Source organism: Pezoporus occidentalis, unplaced genomic scaffold (assembly GCF_034315485.1).
Source record: "Pezoporus occidentalis ecotype Australia unplaced genomic scaffold, CSIRO_AGI_Poc_V1 ctg68, whole genome shotgun sequence".
In the NCBI taxonomy this organism is placed as follows: Eukaryota; Metazoa; Chordata; class Aves; order Psittaciformes; family Psittacidae; genus Pezoporus; species Pezoporus occidentalis.
Window position 1 is genome coordinate 2028405 of NW_026916030.1, and position 21816 is coordinate 2050220.

The 21816-nt window shown below is 44.4% G+C and overlaps 1 protein-coding gene across 6 annotated transcripts in view; it reads left to right on the forward strand.

Moving 5' to 3' along the window:
- Nucleotides 1–21816, forward strand: part of DAB2IP (DAB2 interacting protein) — a 167879-nt gene that overhangs the window by 44469 nt on the left and 101594 nt on the right. For 5 of the 6 annotated variants that reach the window (XM_062640938.1, XM_062640937.1, XM_062640936.1 and 2 more), the window contains exons 2-3: nt 98–201; nt 21183–21301. In XM_062640938.1, coding sequence (XP_062496922.1) covers nt 133–201; nt 21183–21301 — 188 coding nt within the window. In that variant the 5' untranslated portion in view covers nt 98–132. Of the gene's footprint in view, nt 1–97; nt 202–5547; nt 5567–21182; nt 21302–21816 lie in introns of those variants that run through there. The other variant, XM_062640940.1, reaches the window with a different exon arrangement.

The following is a 21816-nucleotide window of genomic DNA, read 5'->3' on the forward strand; positions in this document are numbered from 1 at the left end:
AGGAAGAAGCCCCGTTTCGCATGGCCTGCTGGTGTTCCTGGGCTCTTCCTGGGCTCCTGTGTTTGTAATTGTCCTTTGGTTTGTGTTCCATCCGCAGAGTCCCCCCCGGAGAGGTGCGGGCAGAGGCGCAGCATGCCCAGCGGGGTCACCGAGAAGAACCCCACCATGGAGCCTGCTGCCACAACGCCCTTCCGCGTCACGGTACGTGCCTGTCCCCATCACAGAGGCTCGGGGGGGGGGGGTTGCTGGAAGGGAAGAGAGAGGTGGTATGTGTGAAAGTACTTGGTAGCTTACTTCACAGTACATGTGGTGGTGTTAGATACTGCCAGCAACAAGCAGCTGTAAAGTATTTCTTGATAAAGCAACAAGCTTTGGATATGAATCTGGAACAGGTTTTGGTTAAGTTGTTCACTTGGAAGACTTTTCTGGTGAGGTTCCCTTTGTGATGCAATGTATTCCAGGGTATATTAACTGGTCTGTAACTATACAGGATGTCCTCATACTCCTACAGAGAGTATCTTCTAACGTATCATCAGCCTGGACACATTTACAGTTAATGGAATAGAGTCTTGGGATGCTTTGTAATCAGTTGAAGTTACCAAGGTCTCTTGGGTAACATTTAAGGTAACCTCCTGTAACAGTAAGAGAGAAATCTAGTTAGAGGTTTAAAAACAGAAGTCCTAGCATAAAGTACACACAGCTGGAGATGGCTCTGCCCAGTCTGAGCGACAGCCAAGGCAATCAGAAGCTCATGTTGTCAAGAGGAAAGTGTCTGCTATATGTGTACAGTAAGGTTGCACAGAGGTGTTCTTATTCAGAGAAGAAGCCTTGAAGGTGCTTTGCTGGATGTGGGTTTTCTCTGCAGGCCACACCTGCTTTCCTGGCTCAGGCACTCCATAACAAACGTGGATATGTAGAACCAGAATTTCAAAGGGAAGACAATGGTGCAATCTAAAATAAATCTGAGCACACCCAGTTCACCTGAGAGCATTTGCACGGGTGAATGAATCATCAACAGCAGTTTGTTCAAGGAGTTTACTTTAGTTCTGTAAGCCCTAAAGTTTGTGCATGCCTCACATTCTCTGTGGAGGTGAACTCTGTAGCCATGATATGCAAACACCTACCAAAAATATGAGAGTGTGGGTTTTGGTACTGTCTTATTTGAATAGTGAAGTAATGAAAAAAGGGAGTGGATGGCAGGAGCCAAGTTCTGTGTTGGAGTGGGTACAGTATGTGGCGAAGACTGAAGACAATGAAACAGAAAAACAATGGGGTATGAGATGTATTTAAGCATTTGTTGCAGGGTTGTGTTTGCTTTTCTTCTCCTGGAGTGGATAAAAGTCATTCTCCTAAGAGCTCCCTCTTCTATCAGGTCAAAGCAGAGAGGGATCATCTTTTGGTTTGATTCCTCTTGTGCCATCACCTTTTTTGCTAAGTAAGGTGCATCTTTTTCAATGCCAAGAGGGAAAATAATCTTTTTTCCTACCCCCCTTGGTCCACAAGCCATACATCCTCTCTCTGAACTGATTATCAGTTACATATGCTCCAAAACTCAGCATAGCAGCAGACACACAGTAAAGCTACCTGGATAGGCTTCTCCTGCATGCTTTGCATTTATCACAACCTATCCATCATAGTCAATGTGTATCATTGAACCTTAAACAATGTACTGCTTGTTGATGAAAGAGGCAAAGAATAGAGGGAAAATCTGGATTCTTCACAAAACAGAGGATTTGGGAGTATTTTTCTTAGTGTGCTTGTAGTCAGTGAAAATAAAATGCTGTTTATTGCTTTCCCAATGGCATATATCCTCCTTTGTGTTTTTAGAGATGTTAGTCCTGTCTTTAAGCAGGTTAGCTCTGAATAGTGAAACAGCCTATGTGGAATGTGGTTGCTTGCTTTGACTGGCTCTGTTATTCAGTATGGATAATGTTATTCACATGGATAATACATAGCATTTGTCTTCTGTGAGTTACAATCCACTATCATCTCATTTCTGTTCCTGCTCAGCCCTCTGAATGTTATTGCCATTAATATGAATGGCTTCATTACATACAGTTTTTATGGCTGCCCAGATTTCAGCAGATGTCTGACTTAAGAAATATATTCTCCCTCACCTTCCTTCATTAACCAGAGCAACATTAGCAGTCAGTCCACTCCAGCCACTGGGAATAGTAATTAGTGCTTTAGTTTAGTGGTAATGGGATTATTACTTTGGAGCCTGCTGTTGTAGGTTTTGATGTCGTAAGCTTTTCATATTTTACAGCTGATTGTTCTTCCCTGACATCTCCATCCTTCTGCCTCTGAGCCTCCAAGGGAGCAGTAAGCTCAGGAGCCTTTCAATTCAGCTGTTTTGACAGTGTTGCACTCCCAGTTGCTTTCTGTGGACTAGAAGAAACCTTTCTGACCACTGCATTGGTGCCTGTCAGTATAAAACTTCCATATAAGCAGGGAACTTCTGAATTTATTGTATCTCATACATTTATGGAAGAGATGCACGTGTTTGCAGGAGAAATCTTCAGAGTTAAATGGTGTTGTTGGGACCTGTCCTTCTCATGATTCCACCTCTTGAAGGAAGAGACCTAATTAACAAGTGCTTCAGTGAAAGTCAGTTTCTAAGGATAGAAAAAGGAAGACAGAGGCTTGACTTAGCAAGAGATGTCAGTTAAATGTTGCCTTCCTAGGTAGTCACCCAGAGTTGTGTGCCCTGAGAATGGGTAATTGGCAGGAGCTGATAATGCTCAGGAGCTGTAGACATCAGTGGAACCAAGGGCAAATGCTGGACTCTCCTCCATGCCTGAGGGACAATCAGTAAAGCCTCCCTGTTGACTGATGTTTACCTTTCAGGAGAATACAGAGAAGCTTTTAGCCTCTCTGCATTGAATCCAAATAGCTTAAGGTGTGAGCTGGGTTAATCCTGAAGCATGTGTTGTGTTTTATCAAACACAGGGACCAGAAGATGAGAAACTCTGCTGGGTATTAATTAAATCCTCTTGCTCTGCCCACCTTGCAGGGGAATCAGAGCAAGGGTGGGATTGCTGAGACTTGCTGTGGGATGACTTCTCTCCCATCTCATTAAAGTACTGCCATCTATTGACTGCTTTGTTAAAAGCCTGATTTATTTAGCTCTGTGCGATATCCCTGGCCAAGCAGAAGTCCAGATTGCCAAAGAACTTGTGCAGAAGAGTTGGACTGAGGGATTGGATCACGAAACCAGAATGATTTCTTGCTGTTAGTCTACCTCACTGACCGTGCAAGGAGAATCCTTCCAAACAGAGAGCATTAACGTGTGTAGTCTGAATGTTTTTAAACAGCTTGAATGGCTCTCTGCCTTTCTTACAGAGCTGTGTCTGAGGAAGCATCTGTGCACTCTCTCTTACCCTGAAATGCTGGATAGAGTTTAGGATTTCCTTCTCTCCAGACCTTTAATCCCCTATTCTGGTATCAATCATTTGCTTTCCAGGATCTCAGGAAACACTTCTGTGCTTCTTCTGCTGGAAGCCACATTGGCTACAAAAACCCATCAGCAAAACAAAACCCAGACACACTGCAGGTGTAAGCTACGTGCTCAGGCTGTCCATTGGGGGATGGTGCAAGCTGGATTGGAAGGGCAACAGTTCTCAGAGAAGATGCAAAGGCCAAACCCAATGTATAAACCCTCTTCACTGGCTCATCGTCAGTCATGACAAGGAGTATTGTCTCCTCATTCTCTCATGTTCCTCCATTATCTGTTTCTTGTCTGTTGTGCACCTCAGTGTGATGTCCTGCAGCAGGAGCTTCCCTTTGTGGCTCAGTCCTTGTGCTGCTTTCAGGCCCTTCAATAATGAGGTTTTATAGTGGCAAAGAAGTAGGAAATCATTTTAGGTTTTAGTTTTTCTTCTGCTTGGAATGTGAACTTGTTTTCCAGCAGCTTTTCTGCCTGTTTGGGTTGGGTACACAGCAGAATTTACAGTGCTACATCGTAAACTACTCTTAAGGCATTCCTCCATCTCTCCTGTTTTTAATCCTTGATAGATGAAGTATTAAATACTAATGACATACCAGCAAATGGAAACTCCTGGAGAGATGAGAGTGACCCTTTAGCACTCCTCTCCACTGAACATAATCCCAAAAAACGGGATCCTGGTTCAAGCTGCTGTGGACAAGATAGCGAAGGATTTTTTCCCAAGATTTTGCCTGCACATAATCCACACCATTTCCCTCTTTTATTCCCCCAAAGCAGTCATATAAATTGTATTATAATAGTTTCCCTTTAGAGAATTTGTCTTCCTGTATTATGTGAAGAGCGGAATGGTGCTTCCCTCAGTGTGATCACCCCCTCTTTAACTGAAGCGTAATTGTTTACTAAACCATTCCAACTAGAAGGGAAGATTACTGTCATTTTGCTCTGTGGCTGCATACATTAAAATACCCCTTTTCCAGGGAGTGAATGTAAAGAATGTAGGAACATATAAACCTAAAGCTATTATCATTAAACTGTCAACTGAATTTGGGTAACCAGTGTTAGTGGCAGCAAGAAAGAAGTAAATTACTTTGAGAATGTATCTGTCAACTCAGCCACTGTTTCTGGACCAGGGCACGCTTGGAACTGTTGTGTTGGAAGAAAAACGAGCTCATTTTGAGTTATTTCTATCTCACTGTGTTCAATCAGGAGCTCTAACCTGACCCTCACATTCTGTTGTGTCAGGTACAACAATGTCATGCAGACTTTGTACTCTTAAAGCATCTTGTGCTGATGGATTTCCAGGCTCTCCACAAAGGTGGCTCTTTATTAGCACCCTCATTTTACAGCTGGGAAAACAGAGGTAGGGAAAAGTTAAGTAACTTCAATTTGATCATGCAGCAAAGGCAGGAAATATGTCCTGAGCTAAATTTCTTGATTTCTAATTCCCAGCCCTGGTGTTAACCACAAGCTAAGCTGCTCCTAATTACTTCTCTGAAATCCTCCTTCAGTTTCAAGAGAATTGAATGTTCTTCACAAGCTTGATCCTGTCATGTGAAAATGAGTAAGTGGTTTTCTAGCCTCCCAAGTCACTGCTCCCAGGTCAGACGTGCCTGGCTCTTTACTGGCTCTGCCAGCACCCCATGTCAGATTTCCAATAGCTTGTTACTGAAATTAGAGCTCTCTGTCTTACTCTTCCAAGTCATCCTGTTCATGTAAATCTCTTGGTGGTTTTGCTCTTGAATTTTTTGCTTGTACCTTCTGAGACATGGGATAAACCATAGTTAAAGCATGAAAGAGAGATATAAAAGGTCATCTTTTTTTCCATACTCACTGCTGCCAAGCACAGGAATTGAAAAATGAAACTGGTTGTAAATACAAAATATGTAGCTATTTGAGTCTGACCTTGTAGACTGAAAACTTCCCAAGGAAACTTGGAGGTTCCAGTTGGGGGAGTACTGGAAGGCAGCACAGTTAAAGCTATGTGGGGTTGTCAGATTTCAGCAGAGAGCTGCAGTTCAAACCACTGTGGATTTATTATGTGCATCAAGCAGGAGACAGGAATGACAGGATAAAAGACATGGTGCTATGACCTGCTTCACTGAAAAGGGCTCAGCAAGGCGGGTATGGATTTTTTCCCCATTCTGAACTGATGTGTTCCAGGGAGGTCTCCTCTTGTCTCCTCTTCAGAGCCCGTAGCTGTCTGAAGGACACGTTTACAGAATGGAAGAAGCATCGGGGCTCATCCACAGCAGCTTCATTCACACACTGAGGCCACTTTAAGAGTCCTAGTAATCCTGCTTTAGTTCTTGTGGGGTGGAGTGTGGTGTTGGGCTGCTTTTGATTGCTGTCAGACTGACATGGCTGGGCAGCAAAGGCTGCAGGGCTCTGCAGGGGCTGTACAGACAGAAGCAAGGCTGGTGCTGGGACAGGGCAGGAAGAAGGGGATGGGAGATGACCTGGTATTGTTAGCATCTGTTAGATGCTTTGTATGAGAAGAACTAATAGAGCTTGGTTGGCTCCTAAAGGGTGAGGATCCACACAGTGTGCAGTCAGAACCTCTTTAATCTGCAGGATGCAGCTTCCACCAAATGGCCATGAAGCACTGAATTGCTGTGCCCCAGCCACCACTGAAGCATTGTCAGGACTAGGGGAGAAAGTCACCTTCTTGCCTCCACTGTTGGGCAGTGGGTTAAGAGGGGAGCTTGTGTTTCTAGGGAAAATCAAGTCAAATAGTGTGTAGCTCCCAGGTGAGGAAGGGGAAAACAAACATTTCAGCAGGTTGTCTGGCTCTGCAGTGAGTGTAAATTAACACAATTCCATTGATTCTGTGTAGCTATTCCAAATGTTTACACGTCCTCACCCCACTGGGGCTATGAAAACCAATGGCTTTAGAGGAGCGTTGCTCAGGGTGCAAAGGAGGCTGATGGCCAAACATCCTTGGATACATCCTTGGAGCTGTGACAGAAAATCACATCCTTGTACCAGGAAGGAGACTGGAGACAGGGAAAGAGTGAGAATGAGCTCCAAGGCCCCTCTTCCTGGAAAGCCTGAGGAAGCTTTTGTGGGAGAAACCTGTGTTGTTCTCAGGGTGTTTCTACTCTTTACATCCCTCCATTCCTCCACTCCTGTAGAAGCAGTTCTGTAGAGAGCCCACAGGAAGAACAGTTTAGGCTGTAAGCGAGGCTAATAGGAAATGCTGATTCCCATTTCATTCTTCTGATCAGTGTGTGCTGAATGATAATTACAGTGACAGTACTTGGCACTTCCATAGCACCTTTCATCTGAGGCTGTTAAATTGTTCTGTCAATCTGAATGAATTCAAGCTTGCACTCACTGTGGGGTTGCAACTTATCATAATGCCTTCAAATAAACGGGGAAACTGAGGCATGGAAAGATGAGATGACTTTAAATCTGTCTAAAAGAGTTGTGACTGCATAGTGGTGCTGCTGGTCATCTAGTAAGGAAGAGGACCAACTCAAGGCATCATTTAAAATGGTGACAGTGATTCAAACTGTCCACATGACTGTCCTTAGCTCTCTGAAACATGTTGGTTTGGCATTTCCTGTGGCGATGTCACCAGTTAATACATGCTCAGGTGCTCTGTTGTATTTTACGTTGCAATTATCTGGATTCCCCCTGCAAAAACAGACAAACAACTTTCACTGCTTTTTCCAGCAGAATGGTTAGTTATCAGTCCTTTAGAGTCCCCCATTTCCAAAGGACGAGTTAAACAGCAGTGGCCACCTCTTGTTCATCTCCAGACTGCTACAACACAAAATGTGGTGCTGTTTCCAACCCTTCCCAGGAAGTCTAAATGCAAAGACCCTTTACTAAGTAACAGGCTGGAGGGACACAAATGGATGTGCCCAGTTTCATTACTGGGGGAAGAATGAAAGGCAGAAAGTAAACAAACAAAGGCTTTAATTTATTGCAAGCTCCAGGCACTGCAGAGCTCTCAGATTGCTGCGAGCCCCCAGAAAAGCCCATTAAAATACACTACTTGACAGTCTGCCTTTAATTTGTTTCTGGGTCACAGATAGAGAATTGTACTGTAGCTGCAGAAGGGAGGATAATAAACACATTCCGTTCTCCTGTTTCAATAGCAGTGATATTGTGCTTTCAGAAAACAAGCCCAGTATGTACAGTGTGCTTAGAATCTCTTGGAGAGCTCCGGTAGAACACGAGTGTCCGTTCAATCAGGACCTTCATCTCTGAACTTCTTCCATTTGGGAATTTGTATTGCTTTAGCTCATGGATGGTGAGGTAATAACTTAGATGTTAAGTTGATTGCAGTGGAATGAATAGAAACGTGTGTCATTGCCACAGTTAACACTGAGTGTTCTACCAAGGTTTAACCTAGTTTCTGAGGCAGATTTTTCTCACTTAGTTAGCCTAACCCTTCTCTTTAATAGCCACGACTATTACCATAGTAATATATGTATATTTTATATATATATAATATACCATCTTTTGAGCCATAACTTGTTGGACTTGCAGTGTGATAGATGGCTGCGTACTTTGGTAAGAACTACTTTACTGGTAAGAACACTACTGTAGTGACAGGACAAGGGGTAACGGGTTCAAACTTAAACAGGGGAAGTTTAGATTGGATGTAAGGAAGGAATGCTTTCCTGTTAGGGTGGTGAGGCACTGGAATGGGCTGCCAGGGAGGTTGTGAATGCCGCATCCCTGGTGGTGTTCAAGGCCAGGGGAACCAGATGATCTTAAGCTCCTTTCCAACCCAAACTATTCTATGATTCTATGATTCTAAGAACTTAGGCTTCTATGACAGGAGACTGTGTAGGAGATGCTCTGTCCCATTTGGAAGGGATCTTGTCTGCCTTGTTCACCCTCTGGAAGTGTGTGACTGAACTTTCACTGGTATGGAAAAGCTTATGGCACTTGCTGCTAAGTTACATCACTTAGAAGTTCTTCTGGGGGGTTCTTCCTCCCGTCCACATCCCAGACTGGTGCTGCCTCATGTGTGAGAGTGTTTCTCCAGGTGGGGACACTGTTGTTCCAAACCAAGTGCAGCTTCTTCAAGCTGCAGGTCGGGGGTGGTCTCATGGTGATTAATTACATGGTTTCATGATACTTGCAGGTGAATAACTGGCTACTGCTGTGGCTCTGTGTGTAAACATACATGTTGGGATAACACTGATCTCTATATACTTTTCCCAAACTTAGTTACCATGGAAACAGCCTCACTTTCTCCTTCATGCTGTCACTTCTCAGCACTGCACACTGATAAGCAGACTGTACTTGTCCTCCCCACACTCTTTTCTTCCTTGTGAACAGTGATAGTCATGGCTCAGGCATCGAGGATCATTTGGGAGAGGGATGATACAAGCTGGAAAGGCTTTCCTGAGGTATTCAGGTGTTCCTGGGCCTGGCACTCTGCCAGCAACTTTCCTGTCTTTATCTTCCCACGTAATTACAGGGAATCATATCTTACCTGCAACATTCTTCAAAGCACAAGGAAATCAGCTGCAGAGCTCATCACCTCTTTATTTCCTACATCACTCTGTGTAGTCACGTATGGAGCTCTGCAGAATGGGATTCCCAGGGATCAGCAGGACCTGCCCCTGCTCACCCGGGTCTCCTCCCTCCCTCCCTTCCTGCCCCTCACAGGATCATATCCACACACTTCCCATGATGTGACAGCCTGGCCCGGTTGCAGTAAAGGATCAGGTTCCCATCGCGCCTCTGCAACTGGTGGGAGCTCTGCCCAAGTGTGAGCTCCAGGCTGTGACGTGCTGGGCTCTCTTGACTCCTGTCATGCTCAGGGAGCAGCTGGAGCCCTGAGGGGCTGCCCCCTCACTCTGCCTCCTGCCAGGACCACAGCAGTGTCTGCCTGAGTTGCAGTGACCTCCGCAGCCGCTGTCCCGGGCATGCAGGTAGTGTAAGGAAAGGTGCAGCCCAGGTCTGTGTTCATCTGCTGTATGCAGGAGTGGGTGGGATCTGCAGTTAGTTTCCTTTCCGTACTGATCTTACTTAGTAGTTGATTATCTGCTTTAATACTGGGAGCAGACATGACCATGGGTTTAGACGTCCTTGGGGAACAGCCATGTGGCATGGAACAAGATGGGATGGAATATCAGCATGTCCAAGTAATGCTGCCCCGTATCCCTGCAGCCATTAACTTGTGAGCACTGCAGGCCCCTTTCAGAAGCACAGGGTTAGAAATGCACCCCTATACTTCCCTATATATACACCTTGCTTGGTGTTCTGTACCTGCCTGTCAAGTCTAGACATTTAAAAGATTTACAAATAGTAATCGAAGCTTGGCTAATATTAGCAGGTAGAGGAGGAAATGGCACTCAGAGCACTGCACGACTGGCACAGAGCTGCTCTAACCAGGGACAGCACACAGGCCATGCTCACCTCCCGGTTTCAGACCAGCTCTGGGTGAAGCTTTCCTTGATACTTAACAATTGAGTCCAAACCTGTTAAGGAATAAATGAACGAGACTTAAAGCTGCCTGATAGAATTGAAATTTCCTGCTGGGTGACAATATTCTGCTTTAAAGACAGTAAATCCACTGCTAATAATTAGGCAAGAAATAATCACTGCTAAGACCCAAAAATAGGGTCTGCTACTTACAGTGTCTGTCTTGTTATTTTGAGGGATAAGCAGCAATGAACTTCACTTTGCCTCCAGTCCTGGCAGGCTATTCTTTTGGGTTTATATCCCTAGCAAACTTTCAATGTGAGTGTCCCAGGCAACCTCATTGTCAGCTGGGTAGTTCGGTGCTACCCCACATCACACTCTTCACCACCTTAACCCAAAGATCAGACACAAGGTACAGGGTTAGGAGGAGAAGGAAAGGAGTAAAGGTGGAGAAAAGCAGCAGGGAGGGTTCTTGTGTTGGTTTTTTCATTTCAATTTAAATTGATGGTTGAATATCTGTGATTTCATCAGAGCAGGAAAAGCTGCTGGGTGCTTTTCGGTTTTATTTTGCATAGAGATGCAGGGAGAGGCTTCCAGCCTCAAAGGGCAGGGTGAGCATTTCCAGCCTCTGGTTTCTGTTTTGACTGGGAGGGGACTTTGAGATTTTGAGAACTCTTTTACAGATTTATACAACCACCCTAAAGTTCTCCATTTTTTGGTGGTATCCTTTCAAGTTGAAAGATTCTTTCTACCCCTTCCTAAGGGTTATTGCCTGTTACAGTCCTCAGCTTTCTTAATCAAAATACTGTCTGATATATGTGCCATGAAGGATAGAAAGACTCCTGAGAGCAAGACTGGTGTAACCCCTGGATGTGCCATGTGTGTGTTCCATGTACCCCTTCCCTGTAATTTTTCTCCTTTTCCCAAAGCTGCAAGCAAGTGAATCGAAGTGAAATACTCATGTCATAAATTGTGAGGTTAGGACAAATGAGCTTCATCTTAAGTATTTCCCCATTGTCTGGAATTGAAGTTGTCTAGAAAGGTAGATAGGGAAAAAAGCGCGACTGATGTGTTACAGTTGGTATCCCCCATATCTTTACCAAAGCTAACATTTCTGTTTGATTGCAGCTGTAATTATGGCTGAATACAAATGTTCCAATTTAAGCTTCAGAAATGTGGTGAAAGGCTGTGGAGCCAAGAGCATCTGCCTGAAACATGAGTTTCATATTTGAATGAGTAACTCTTACTGCAAAATCACACAACGAGTCCCTGCATTCAAAGGATAATAATAATTTTTTATTCTAAACATATCATCTACCAACTGCTTTTTGCAGATTTATTGGCCTAGCAGCTGGTTTGCTAGGAAATGTGTTATTAAAAGCACACAAGATTTGTCAATGAAAATGCAGTGACTTGATGTCGATGCCTTTCTGTAGACTTCGAGTTGGTCATCAATATTGTGGAAAATGGGGTTATCTCCTCCAGTGTTTGCTCTGCTCTGAAGGTTTCAGATGGAAATGAGGAGGGAGATGCCTGATGACTAGATACAGCATGACATCCATGTGCTGCTCCAGGGCCATCAATCAAAGCAGGGAAAGCACATATGAAACACGCTCATGAAACAGTTTATCATATAGGAAAAGTGGACTTTAAAAGAGAACATTAATGCAAACAGATTTATGGAGATGGCTTTCTCGTCTCCCCTACGTGTTTATTGCTCATCTTTGATACCTGTTCTTACACGAGGCAATGCATTTGACTGGTTAGGCTGCTGGCATGGCAATATATTTGACTGGTTAGAGTGCTGGCATAGGAATGAAGCATTCTGGAGAAGTAATCCTGGCTTTGCAGCTTATCTGCTTTATAGTCAGTGTGGCGAGTCACTTAGACACCTCTTCCTTCCCTTTCCTCTGGGACCTGCCAAAAGAATCTATTTGACAGTATTCCCTACCTGCTATTCCACCTCTACCTGCATTCCCTCAGTTCTCTGTCCCTTCTTGGACAGTAAGCTTGCTGAAGCTTGGATCTTCCTATGGATTGTCTTTTAAAAGGCACATTCTTATTTCTGATATTGTAAAAGAATTAAGTTAATCTGCTTTATATGAAAAGATACCCTCTTTTCCTGAAATCAAAGCGCAGCTTGGTTTATCCCAACTATTCATACCCAGGCTCTGTACCTGGTATAAAGATGTTGAGCTAAGTTCTGCCTGCAGTAAAAGTTCCAAAGTGTAGCTTTCAAAGGCTCCTGGGCTTCTTAGACCGTGGCAGAAGCACCAGGGGACTGTGGATCTGGATGTTTATGCCATGTGCCTTGCACTGAATTACTTTATCACAGCAAGCAGGTCCCTTTATGTAGTTATATGCCCGTACTTTGTGCACAGGCTTGAAGTCTTAAGAACCTGCAGGTGTTTTCCCTTGGATGCCTCCTATAAAAAGTCTGAGTGATAGAAACTATGAATCTTTGCAGAGTTTGGTTGGTTTCCATGCCTGAATGGGATCACCAGACATCCAGATACACATTGCTACCGTGTCCCATTAATTCTTTATCTTCAGCTAAATCACAACTACATTTGAAAAGCAGGATGAATGTAATGATCACGGCTGCTATTAAGCATTTAAGTCATTATTATGCTACAAAAAGTACTGTAAAAGTTTAGCTTTACAGGAGTGTGAATAATTTTCTGCCAGCTGGGGATTATCCCTTTTAATCTCAGAGGCACTCCTTCTCCCCATACCTGAGGCTTCAGAAACATTAGAATCTGTTGCTCTCTGTTGTAAAATCAATCTCCTGCTGTACAGCGCATGGGAGACTGTAAATGTGAAACTTACTGTATTTATTGAAAGTCAAATGCTGAAAACTACATCATAAACAGTTGAAGTCTGTGTACTCATAGGATGGGTTTTCAAAGTGCGAAGTAACGCTTCAGATGTGTATCTCCTGGATGTGGAGGTTGTGTTTGAAGTCACTTAAACTCTCATGAATCTAATCCAGTGAGGTTGGTCCTCTTCAAAAGTGCACAGAAAATTGCTGTGGGATTTCTTAGAAATGTGGAAATTCCTTTCCTACCTCTGCCCTTCCTATCCTGCAGTGGGTATTTGCTGGAAAACCGGGTGTTTGCCCCAGCGGGATGATGGCTGTGGGTCTGTAATAGCTGTGCTGTTTGAGAAGCGGCATCTGGAATCACTGCAGGCATGTCTGCCATCCCTCCAGTGAGAATGGGCATTTTCTGAGTGCAAACAAGGCACGAGCAGAGCTCCTCCAGGCTCCCGGGGAAGGTTTTGCAGATGCACACTGCCTGCAGGCTTCCTTTCGGAGCTCCATGATCTGAACTGCATGAGCAAGGGTGCACATCAGAGAGAAGCCATTAAAATACTGTTGTGGAAATGACCTGAATGGAGCGCGGGAGGTATGTGACAGCCATCCTTTCCAGGGACTTGGCAATTCCCTGCAGTAAAACAAATCATAAACATCTAAGCTTTGTAGGAAAATAAACCCTTCTCTAAGCCTAAACTGGGGAAGGGAGCGCATTTTGGTTGTGATGCTCTGAGGAGGGACAATTCATCTCTAGCAAAAGGATTCTGGGCTTCCCCACATGACATGATAAAGGGAAATAGAGTCATGACAACCCCTGGCATACTGTTAAATGTCGGTATTCTCCTCTCCTTCCTGGCTGTATGAATCTCAATCTCCAAATTGATCCAAATAAGCTCCAAATAAGATAAGCCTGCTTTAACCATTAAGGTTAAATGCCTTACTTTTCGTAAGTTCCAGTCAGAGTGACTCTCTCCTAGAGGTCGTAGATGTTGGGAAGTTCCCTTGACTTTTCCTTGATGACCCTCCCTATGGCTGGATTAGTTTGTTTCTTACAACCTTACATAGAGAAGTGTCTGTGGTTTTATGTTGCTCACTTTTCCTCTTTGCAGTAACAAGTCCCAGAATATGGATAAAGCAAAGCATTCTGTTTGCTCTCTAAATGACTGCAGCAGAAAGCAGGCTTCATGTACAGTGTGAATCCTTCTCCTCATCCAGGCACTGCTGGGATCTTCAGGGACTATCAGACACTTTGCATAGTCCTGAGGCTGTCAGGACACAGTTTTTCCTCTGCTGCAATTACAACCTGCCATGGTGGTTGCCAGCGCTTGGTTTTGACTTCTGCTCAGCAGTGACAGCTTTGTTCTAGGGGACTGAAGATGCTCAGGAACATAGTTTGAGCACCGTTCTCTAAGGAGAGAAAGAACAGAGGAAAGCAAAGCTCGGAGTCTCTTTTCCAGCATTCCAAGGAGAAGCAGAGTCTGGGGATGGCCACAGCAAGCCTGGTTCCAGGAGCTGGCAAGCAGCTCCTGCAAGGTGTTACCTGGTCTAACTTCTGTTGAGCACTGGGGAGCTGGTGCTGCCCAGCACTGCGCAGGAGGTGCTCTGCTTCCATCAGGATTGTTCTCACTAAAGGCAAAGAAGTTCAGTATATGAACGGCTTGTCCTCGGGGGTGGTTAAATAGGAAACTTGTTTCACTCCATTGACATCCTTATCCAGGTGACATCCTCGCTTGGCTTCATCTAGGCAGCCTTCTCCCAGTCACTCCTCTCTCTGGGTAAACAACTGGTTTTGTTCTTCAAAGTTGCTTGCATTCTACCTGTATCTCTGTTTCTGCATCATTCATCCCTGGTTGCTCAATTACCCTGCTCCTGTCTTCCTACGGAATATTTATCTGTCTTGTTCAGATGGGAGATGTTGACAGTGTGATGATTATGGAACTGTGAACAAATACTCCAGAGCGGTGTGGTTGTGTTTAATAGGTGAACAAAGGAATCCAAATTGGAGAATTAGGTGATCCCTGAATAACAACGGCTGTTGAACTGCAGTCGTGTTCTGGAGCCTTCCTGGCAGTTGCATTCCTTCATCCTGCCTGTTCCATGTGCATGCTGTGTACAAGTCATCGGTGCTAGCTGGGAATTGCAGACGGAGGATTCCCAAGTTTTCTGTTACTTTACTGTAAGGCCTTGGCTTGCCTGAATGTTTCTGGTAGTTCTCTTGGTCAGGGACTAAGGGGTGTGTGCTGGCTGCGGGTGACTCTTTCAGAGCCTGGAGGGGAGTCTTTCCCTGCTAGAAAAGAGCAGAAAAGGAACAGAGGGAAATTCTGCCAAGAAACATTTAGCTGAATAAGAGGGAAATGTCCTGAGCTGCCCAGCACTGAGAGCTCCCATTGTGTGCGGTGGGAGAAGAACCTGTGACCAGGACATAGGGAAATGTCCTGAGCTGCCCAGCACTGAGAGCTCCCATTGTGTGCGGTGGGAGAAAAACCTGTGACCGGGACATCTTCAACAGGATAGGTAAAATCTTCACAAAAATCGACCATAAGCAGCAATCCTCTTTTGGCCTGAAGGATGAGATGTTACGTGCCGAAGCTATTGCTTCTTCTGTCTGTGATTTGCTGATACTTCCATGTATTAGATTTGCCGTATTCATAATTAACCCTCAGTGCCTCTCATTCGATGTAATTCCAGGTTTCATGACCTAGAGAGACCCACACTGTCCCTTTGGTGACCTGTGGGCCTCAGTGCATCTCCATCTGATTTTACAAATGGACTGAACCGAGTGTTTCCAACGACACTGCAAATTTGATTAATCTCTTTGCCATAGAAGGGCAGTGTTGCTAAGCAGCACTTACCAACACGAGCTGTTTCTCACATTCCAGGACTGCTTTATGGCCTGGCTCACACACATACCCTCTCGTGCACTCAAGTCCAGTATCTCTGTGTTTACTCTCTAACTCTGGCTGCCAGAGCACAAGTCTGAGCCCTGCGTGTGGAGCGAGAGGATTTGAGGTTTTGTTGCCGTCTCTCACTGGACACGCAATGTTTTTGCAGCTGGTTTTTGTTCTTTTGGGGTTTATCCTAGCTCCAAGACACTCGTGTCTCAGAGGGGCTTTCCTTATCCTGATAGAATACTGTTGTAAAGTAGCATAAGTCAGAGGAAGTGGTGGTTCATGGATGGATGTCACTTGCTCTTACTCTCACACGTGAGAGTTCTTTACTTCACCTCATCTGTGTGTTTCTTCAGGGGCTCAAAAGGTGGCTGGGGAGGGTCCTGAGGTCTTGAAATGAGATTGAGAAAGAGAAACCAAGGGACTTTTCACCCACTTGAACCAAGTCGTGTTCAGCCTCATCTGAACAGAAGGGGTAATGTTAGTCTGTGTGTGCATTTCAGGGCCAGGCAGGATGGGGCCTGGAGCAACCTGGAGTAGTGGAAGGTGTCCCTGCCCATAGCAGGGGGTAGGACTGGATATTGCATGTACTAGAGGTGCACTCTTTGGGGCAGGAGACTTCACCAGGGCTGTCCATTGGGTCACCTCCTGAATAGAGCCCTTGATCATGCCTGACAAGAGGAGAACTGGATGGTGGGAAAACAACTTATAGCTTGGAAGTTCAACTCAAAATAGCTGACAGCGATAAATGATATATGAAGTCTTTGAAGGGATACATATACTTACGTGCACACGCCTCTATACACTGAACAAATAAAAACTATTCGATCCATAAAGGTCAGCACTATGCATGCAATTCCCTTCCTTCCTTGTATCAGTGCCAGGAGACCACTCGCTGGATTACTGCTGTTCTTAGGCTTTGAGAGACATTTGATTACTAAACTCCATGGTTTTTTGGTCTGTGCACTTCTTGTTGTAGCTCAATGCAGTCATGTTCTACACAGAGAATAGTAGAGGTGGGCAGTTTGGTGCCTTTACCTGGTAACAAACTGTATCAAATGCTGCCCCAAAAAGGTTCCTGTTTTAATTTGAAAGCTAAGGCTAACATTGGTAATTGTAGAGACAGGTAAACTCACCTTGTACACTCATGGCTATAATAGGATGCTTAGCATTGGTAAGCCTCTGCTTGGGTCACAAATAGAACTATTAATTATCCATTCAGTGGAGCCTCAGTAAAAGGCTATTCCCGTGTGCTGTGGAAGAGCAAAAACAGGAAAAGAACTGATTCCAGAATTAAGTTTAATATAAAAACATAAGCTAAGCTTCTAAAGCCTAAAATAAGGATGGGTCTAGGAGGAAAGATTTACTCCAAATTTTATACTTGTAAGCTTATCCCTGATATACTACAAAAAAATGGACATCAGATACAAAATACTGCTTTACACATTGAGACTCACAACAAGTAATTATTCGTGGCAGTTTCATTATTATGAGTAGTGAAAAAATTCCTGACATCCTCTCAAGTCCTTTGATTTACTTCAACTGAAACAAAAAGTTATGGAAGAACTATGAAAATAACCCCATCTGTTCACTCATTCTTGTGATACCCTGTTTATTGTGTGCTCTTTGGATGAGAGCATAAAGCAAGACCTGTGTCTGCTTCTTCAGTGCTCCCATTAGAGCACTCTAACTCGCGGTTCCAGCCTTCACCCTTTCCCATGTGTGCTTGGCCAACCCCTGTTCTCCGTGCTCGGGACATGCTGAGAGCTGCCAGGGCTCTTCCAAAGGAAGCTGCTTGTGGTGCATCCACCTTGATTTACTGATATATTGTATTTAAATTTCATATATATTATGTTTCCGTGGTGCTGATTTGTTATCTTCCAAACTTTATCATGTGGGTTCACTGCAAATGAACATTAATGGTGTGGGAGTCGGTGCCAGATACAAGATTTGCATCAGTACTTTATTTTTAATAAAACAAGAGCTCAGGATTTTGCTGTCATTAATGCTCAGTTCTACACCCCTCCCTTTTCTCTCTTCTTTGTAGTGTGCTCATCATTGGCCCAGGCTGTGTGGAAATACATAGCTCCTGCACCTCAGAGGCATACGACTCTGATAGGTTTGCGCATATGCTTTGAAAGTAATATAACATTAAAAATATTCAAATATCATAATATAATAAAAGATTATAATTATAATAAAAGATTATTTCCAGGTTCTGGAGTAATTGGAAATGGCACAAATGATAAGCAGGAAAATTTAAATTGGGAGTCCCACCTTCCTCCATCTGCAGCAAGATGATGGCAAGCAAGATGGGTTTGTCCAAATCTGTAAGAAAAAACAACCCAGATCCCAGCAGAGTGAATTGTCCTGGTTTGAATTGTGCTTTCCTCTTTAGCTGAAGTAGCAGTGATTGTTATTAAGCCATTCCTCAAAAGGATTTGTTTTGGGTTTTTTTGCCTTCATTCCTTGTATCTTAATATAACTTCAGTCAGCTCTTCTGATTAGAGCTATTGTATTCCAGACTTGAGGATGTCGGAGTCAAAGCGGCAGGAGCACAACAAGAAAAGCAATGCCCTTGACTTCAAACAGTGAAATCACTGCACTGTCTTTTTCTTGCTAGGCTATTTAAGTTCTGTGCCACACTCCTCTGTGGACTTCGGATGGGGCATCTCGTGGTTTTCTGCTGTGGCAGATTCTGAAGGGATGCTTGGGCTCTACAGGTTTCTATTTATTGTCATTTCACAGAGTCTATTAACTTGTTCTGAATGGAACCTCCCTGAGTTTGTAGTTTAATCTTTCCTAAGATATTTTTGCTGTTGGTATATGCTGCCCACACATAGGAAGACACCATTCTGCCCTAGACAGCTCTCAGTGTAAACTTAAAAGCATTAGAAGAATATATAAGAGGAAAGGCACTACTTTAATTACTGGAACTCACAAGAATGCAGCTAGGCTAGAGGAGCAGGTGATGTTCATCGTGTAGGATTAGCCTCATTTGTCTGGAGATCAGAATCAAATGTGCTTTAAAGTCATAGATGAAGAAGAAATGGATGATAATGTTCTTCTGATCTCAGCAGGAAAGCATGGGAGTCACACCCCAGGTCGGGTTGTCTCTCTCTTGTTTTTGTGGAGACCAACTCTTCTCTTTGTCTTATCCCCTCTAAAAATTACAGGAGATTGTAATTCACACATTAGACTTTCTGATCCCTGGCATGCACTATGGAGGTGCAAAGTATTGCTATAGCAGCATCATTTATCAGCATTAAAATCTCTGACATCTCATTCTCCCAAGGAAGCTAGCAAAGAAAGCTGAAAATTTCCCAGTGTGATCTTCTTCTGGTAGCAGGGAATGTAAAAACAATGGGAAACAGAAAGAAAGTAATGTCTTACTGCAGCCCTAAATTCTCATTTCTGAATCCTGCACGAATCATCTAACAGTTGTCGAGATGTGAAATACAAGGTAATGAGAGAAAGCTGTGATCAGCATCTGCTGCACAAGGTATTTGGTTTTTTCCTTACCAATTCCCAGTCCAGAGTTCAGAGCTGTGACTGGATGTGAAGAGGCGGCTTGGTAGCACGGTGACACATTTGTGACTATGCTGCAGTGATGGAGGAAGTCCACTCTTGCTCCTGCGTGACTGGCCAGTTGCATATTTTAGATCTTTTCCTTCACAGCAAATACTGGATAATCTCCAGAGCAAGCAACTAGAGACCTGATCCAGCCAGAGGAGCAAGAGCATGAAGAGTTCATATCATAGTGTGAGGCTGGTTTCATGCTGATAACACCAGTATGAGGCTGATATCATAGTATGAGGGTGATATCATGTCGATAACATGAGTATGAGGCTGATACCATGTTGATACTGTGAGTACAAGGCTGGCTAAGGTCTGAGTACCGAGGGAAATATCTTAGCAATGTTCCAGACAATGCAAATCCTCAAATTTGCTGTTTCATTGTCATGTTTCTCTGTTGTATAAAACTTCTCTAAAGGAATTTCTCATGGACAAAAGCCTTCTGAAAAGGCCTTTGTTATCTTAGGCACTGCCTTTGTGTAAGGTGCAGTGTGTGTCACCTGATGGCTTGTGTTACATACATCATGCTATTTCAGTCATGCAAACAGCTCCTGGAGAAATATTCAGTTCACATGGATGTGTGTTACATACTTCATTTGTAAGGAAGGTGGCACTTAATAACTGTGAAACACCTTTGGTTAGATGTTTTGAATTCTTGGTGCGCTTACAAACAGGAAAGTCACTTCCATAATGAGAGCCATGCACACTGCCCGAGGGAATTTTGCAACCTGAGAAAAACAGAATGTGACCCATGAATGTCCTAGGTGGGGAAGGAGTGTTTAAATAGCATGAACAAATGACAGGCTGGATGTAACTTAGACTGTGATTATCTTCCTGCAAGACATATAAAGGGTATTAATTTGTAAAAGAGAGCTACTAAAAGGCTACATGACCTGTATCCATTCTTTAGTGTTGACTGGAGAAGCTACTGAGACTCCACCTGGAGTGGAGGAGTGCTCTGTGGGTACATCTGGGATGCTGGCATAGTACCCAGTGGAAAGATACCCATTTTTCTCATATTTCTATCCTTATACATGTCAAAATCTGTGCTTGATCCAGGGGATATCTTATCCCCTTGCATAGGGATTGGGAAGGGAAGTGATGCATGCAGAACCTCAGGTTGTGCAGGGATTTGCCAAGTTGGTTGTATCCAGCTGATTTATTTCTTTTGTATGATGGTGCATAAAAGGAACACTTCTTTAGGCTTCACCCCAAATCCTGATTTCTCTTTAAAGTGCTGCCCCTTTTTCCAGCTACTATGCTTGACCCACTAAAGACTATTCCCAGGCACTGTAAACACTGGACACTACAGTAGTATTCTTACTTTTATTGCCTTATTTAGGGAAGAGATTAAATGTAATGTTCAGATTATGTAGAACATTAACTCCTAACAATAAGCAAATAAGACATTAGAAGCTTTGCTGTTAAAACATTTAATGCTGGCTTTGCTGTGGAGCACTACGGGATCCGTGACTTATGTTCCATGAGGGAGGAGGCACAGCGGAGAAGAAGGCGCTCTGCGTTCAGTTCCTTCCTCCGCGAAGACAGTGCCTATAGCTGCCCAGCCCGGATGCTGTGTTTAGCCTCTATAGAATAGTTTTACGTGTAGCTCAAACACCTGAATGCAGTCCTGCCACCATGGCTGACAACCTGGAGGCTTCCGATCAGGTAATGAAGTTCTTGCCTGTCTCCCAGCGAAGAGCATCTCATTCCCGAGCCTGCGAGATGGGGCGGCCGGGCTGGGCCGGCGGAGCCCGGCGTCAGCCTCTGCTCCCGTCAGGAGTTGCAATGTGCGAGTCTTGTCTTTCAGACAGTATTTTTATGGGAGCTGATGGTTGCCAGGGAAACGGAGGCTTCGGGGAGTCTCACGCCGACGCAGCGCCCGGCCCCGGCAAGCGCTGGGAGCAGATGTTGGCTGCGAGGAGCTGCGCTGCTGGCGGCCGCACATGAAGGCGGCTGGAGAGAACCATTTGCCTGGCTGCACCCGCTGCAAGAGAGCAGGGCCAGGGCTCGCGCTCCCTTTCTCCCTTTTTGGGTTGTAATTTAGTATTCTTGTCTCACCCCACAGGGGTTCCTCAGCCGGCGGCTCAAAGGCTCCATCAAAAGGACAAAGAGCCAACCGAAGCTTGATAGGAACAGCAGCTTCCGGCACATTTTACCTGGCTTCAGGAGTGTGGACAATGAAAGGTAAGGGGACGTTTCTCGGAGGAGGGGGTGTGGAAGAGAATGAGGATATTGATTTTTCCAGGTCTTGTTAATATCCTGCTTATCTTATTCCGAGCAAGGGCCACATCTGTGATAGGAGTAGACTTGCTTAATTTCTAAGAGGGGTAGTTTTAATCTGTTGGTGACTACACGGTGCAAGCCCTGCCTTTTCGGGCTAAATAACATGTACAGAGAAGCCCGGCTGCTCTGCTTTCTTTTCCCCAATAAATCCTAAGTTGATGCACCAGCATATAAATAGCACACAGATGCAGCAGCCAAAGCTGCCTGCTGCAGGTGAGGGAGGGAGGGGAAGGATGCTCACACACTGGACTACACTGAACATCACATTAGATATTGTGTGAACAATAACATAGAACAATAGCAACCGTAGTATCCCAAATCCATCTCTCCCCTTTCCACGCACACACACACACACACACATCTTCAGCACAGCCCTTCACTGCCATCATTACACTGAGATGGATTCTCGGCATGTG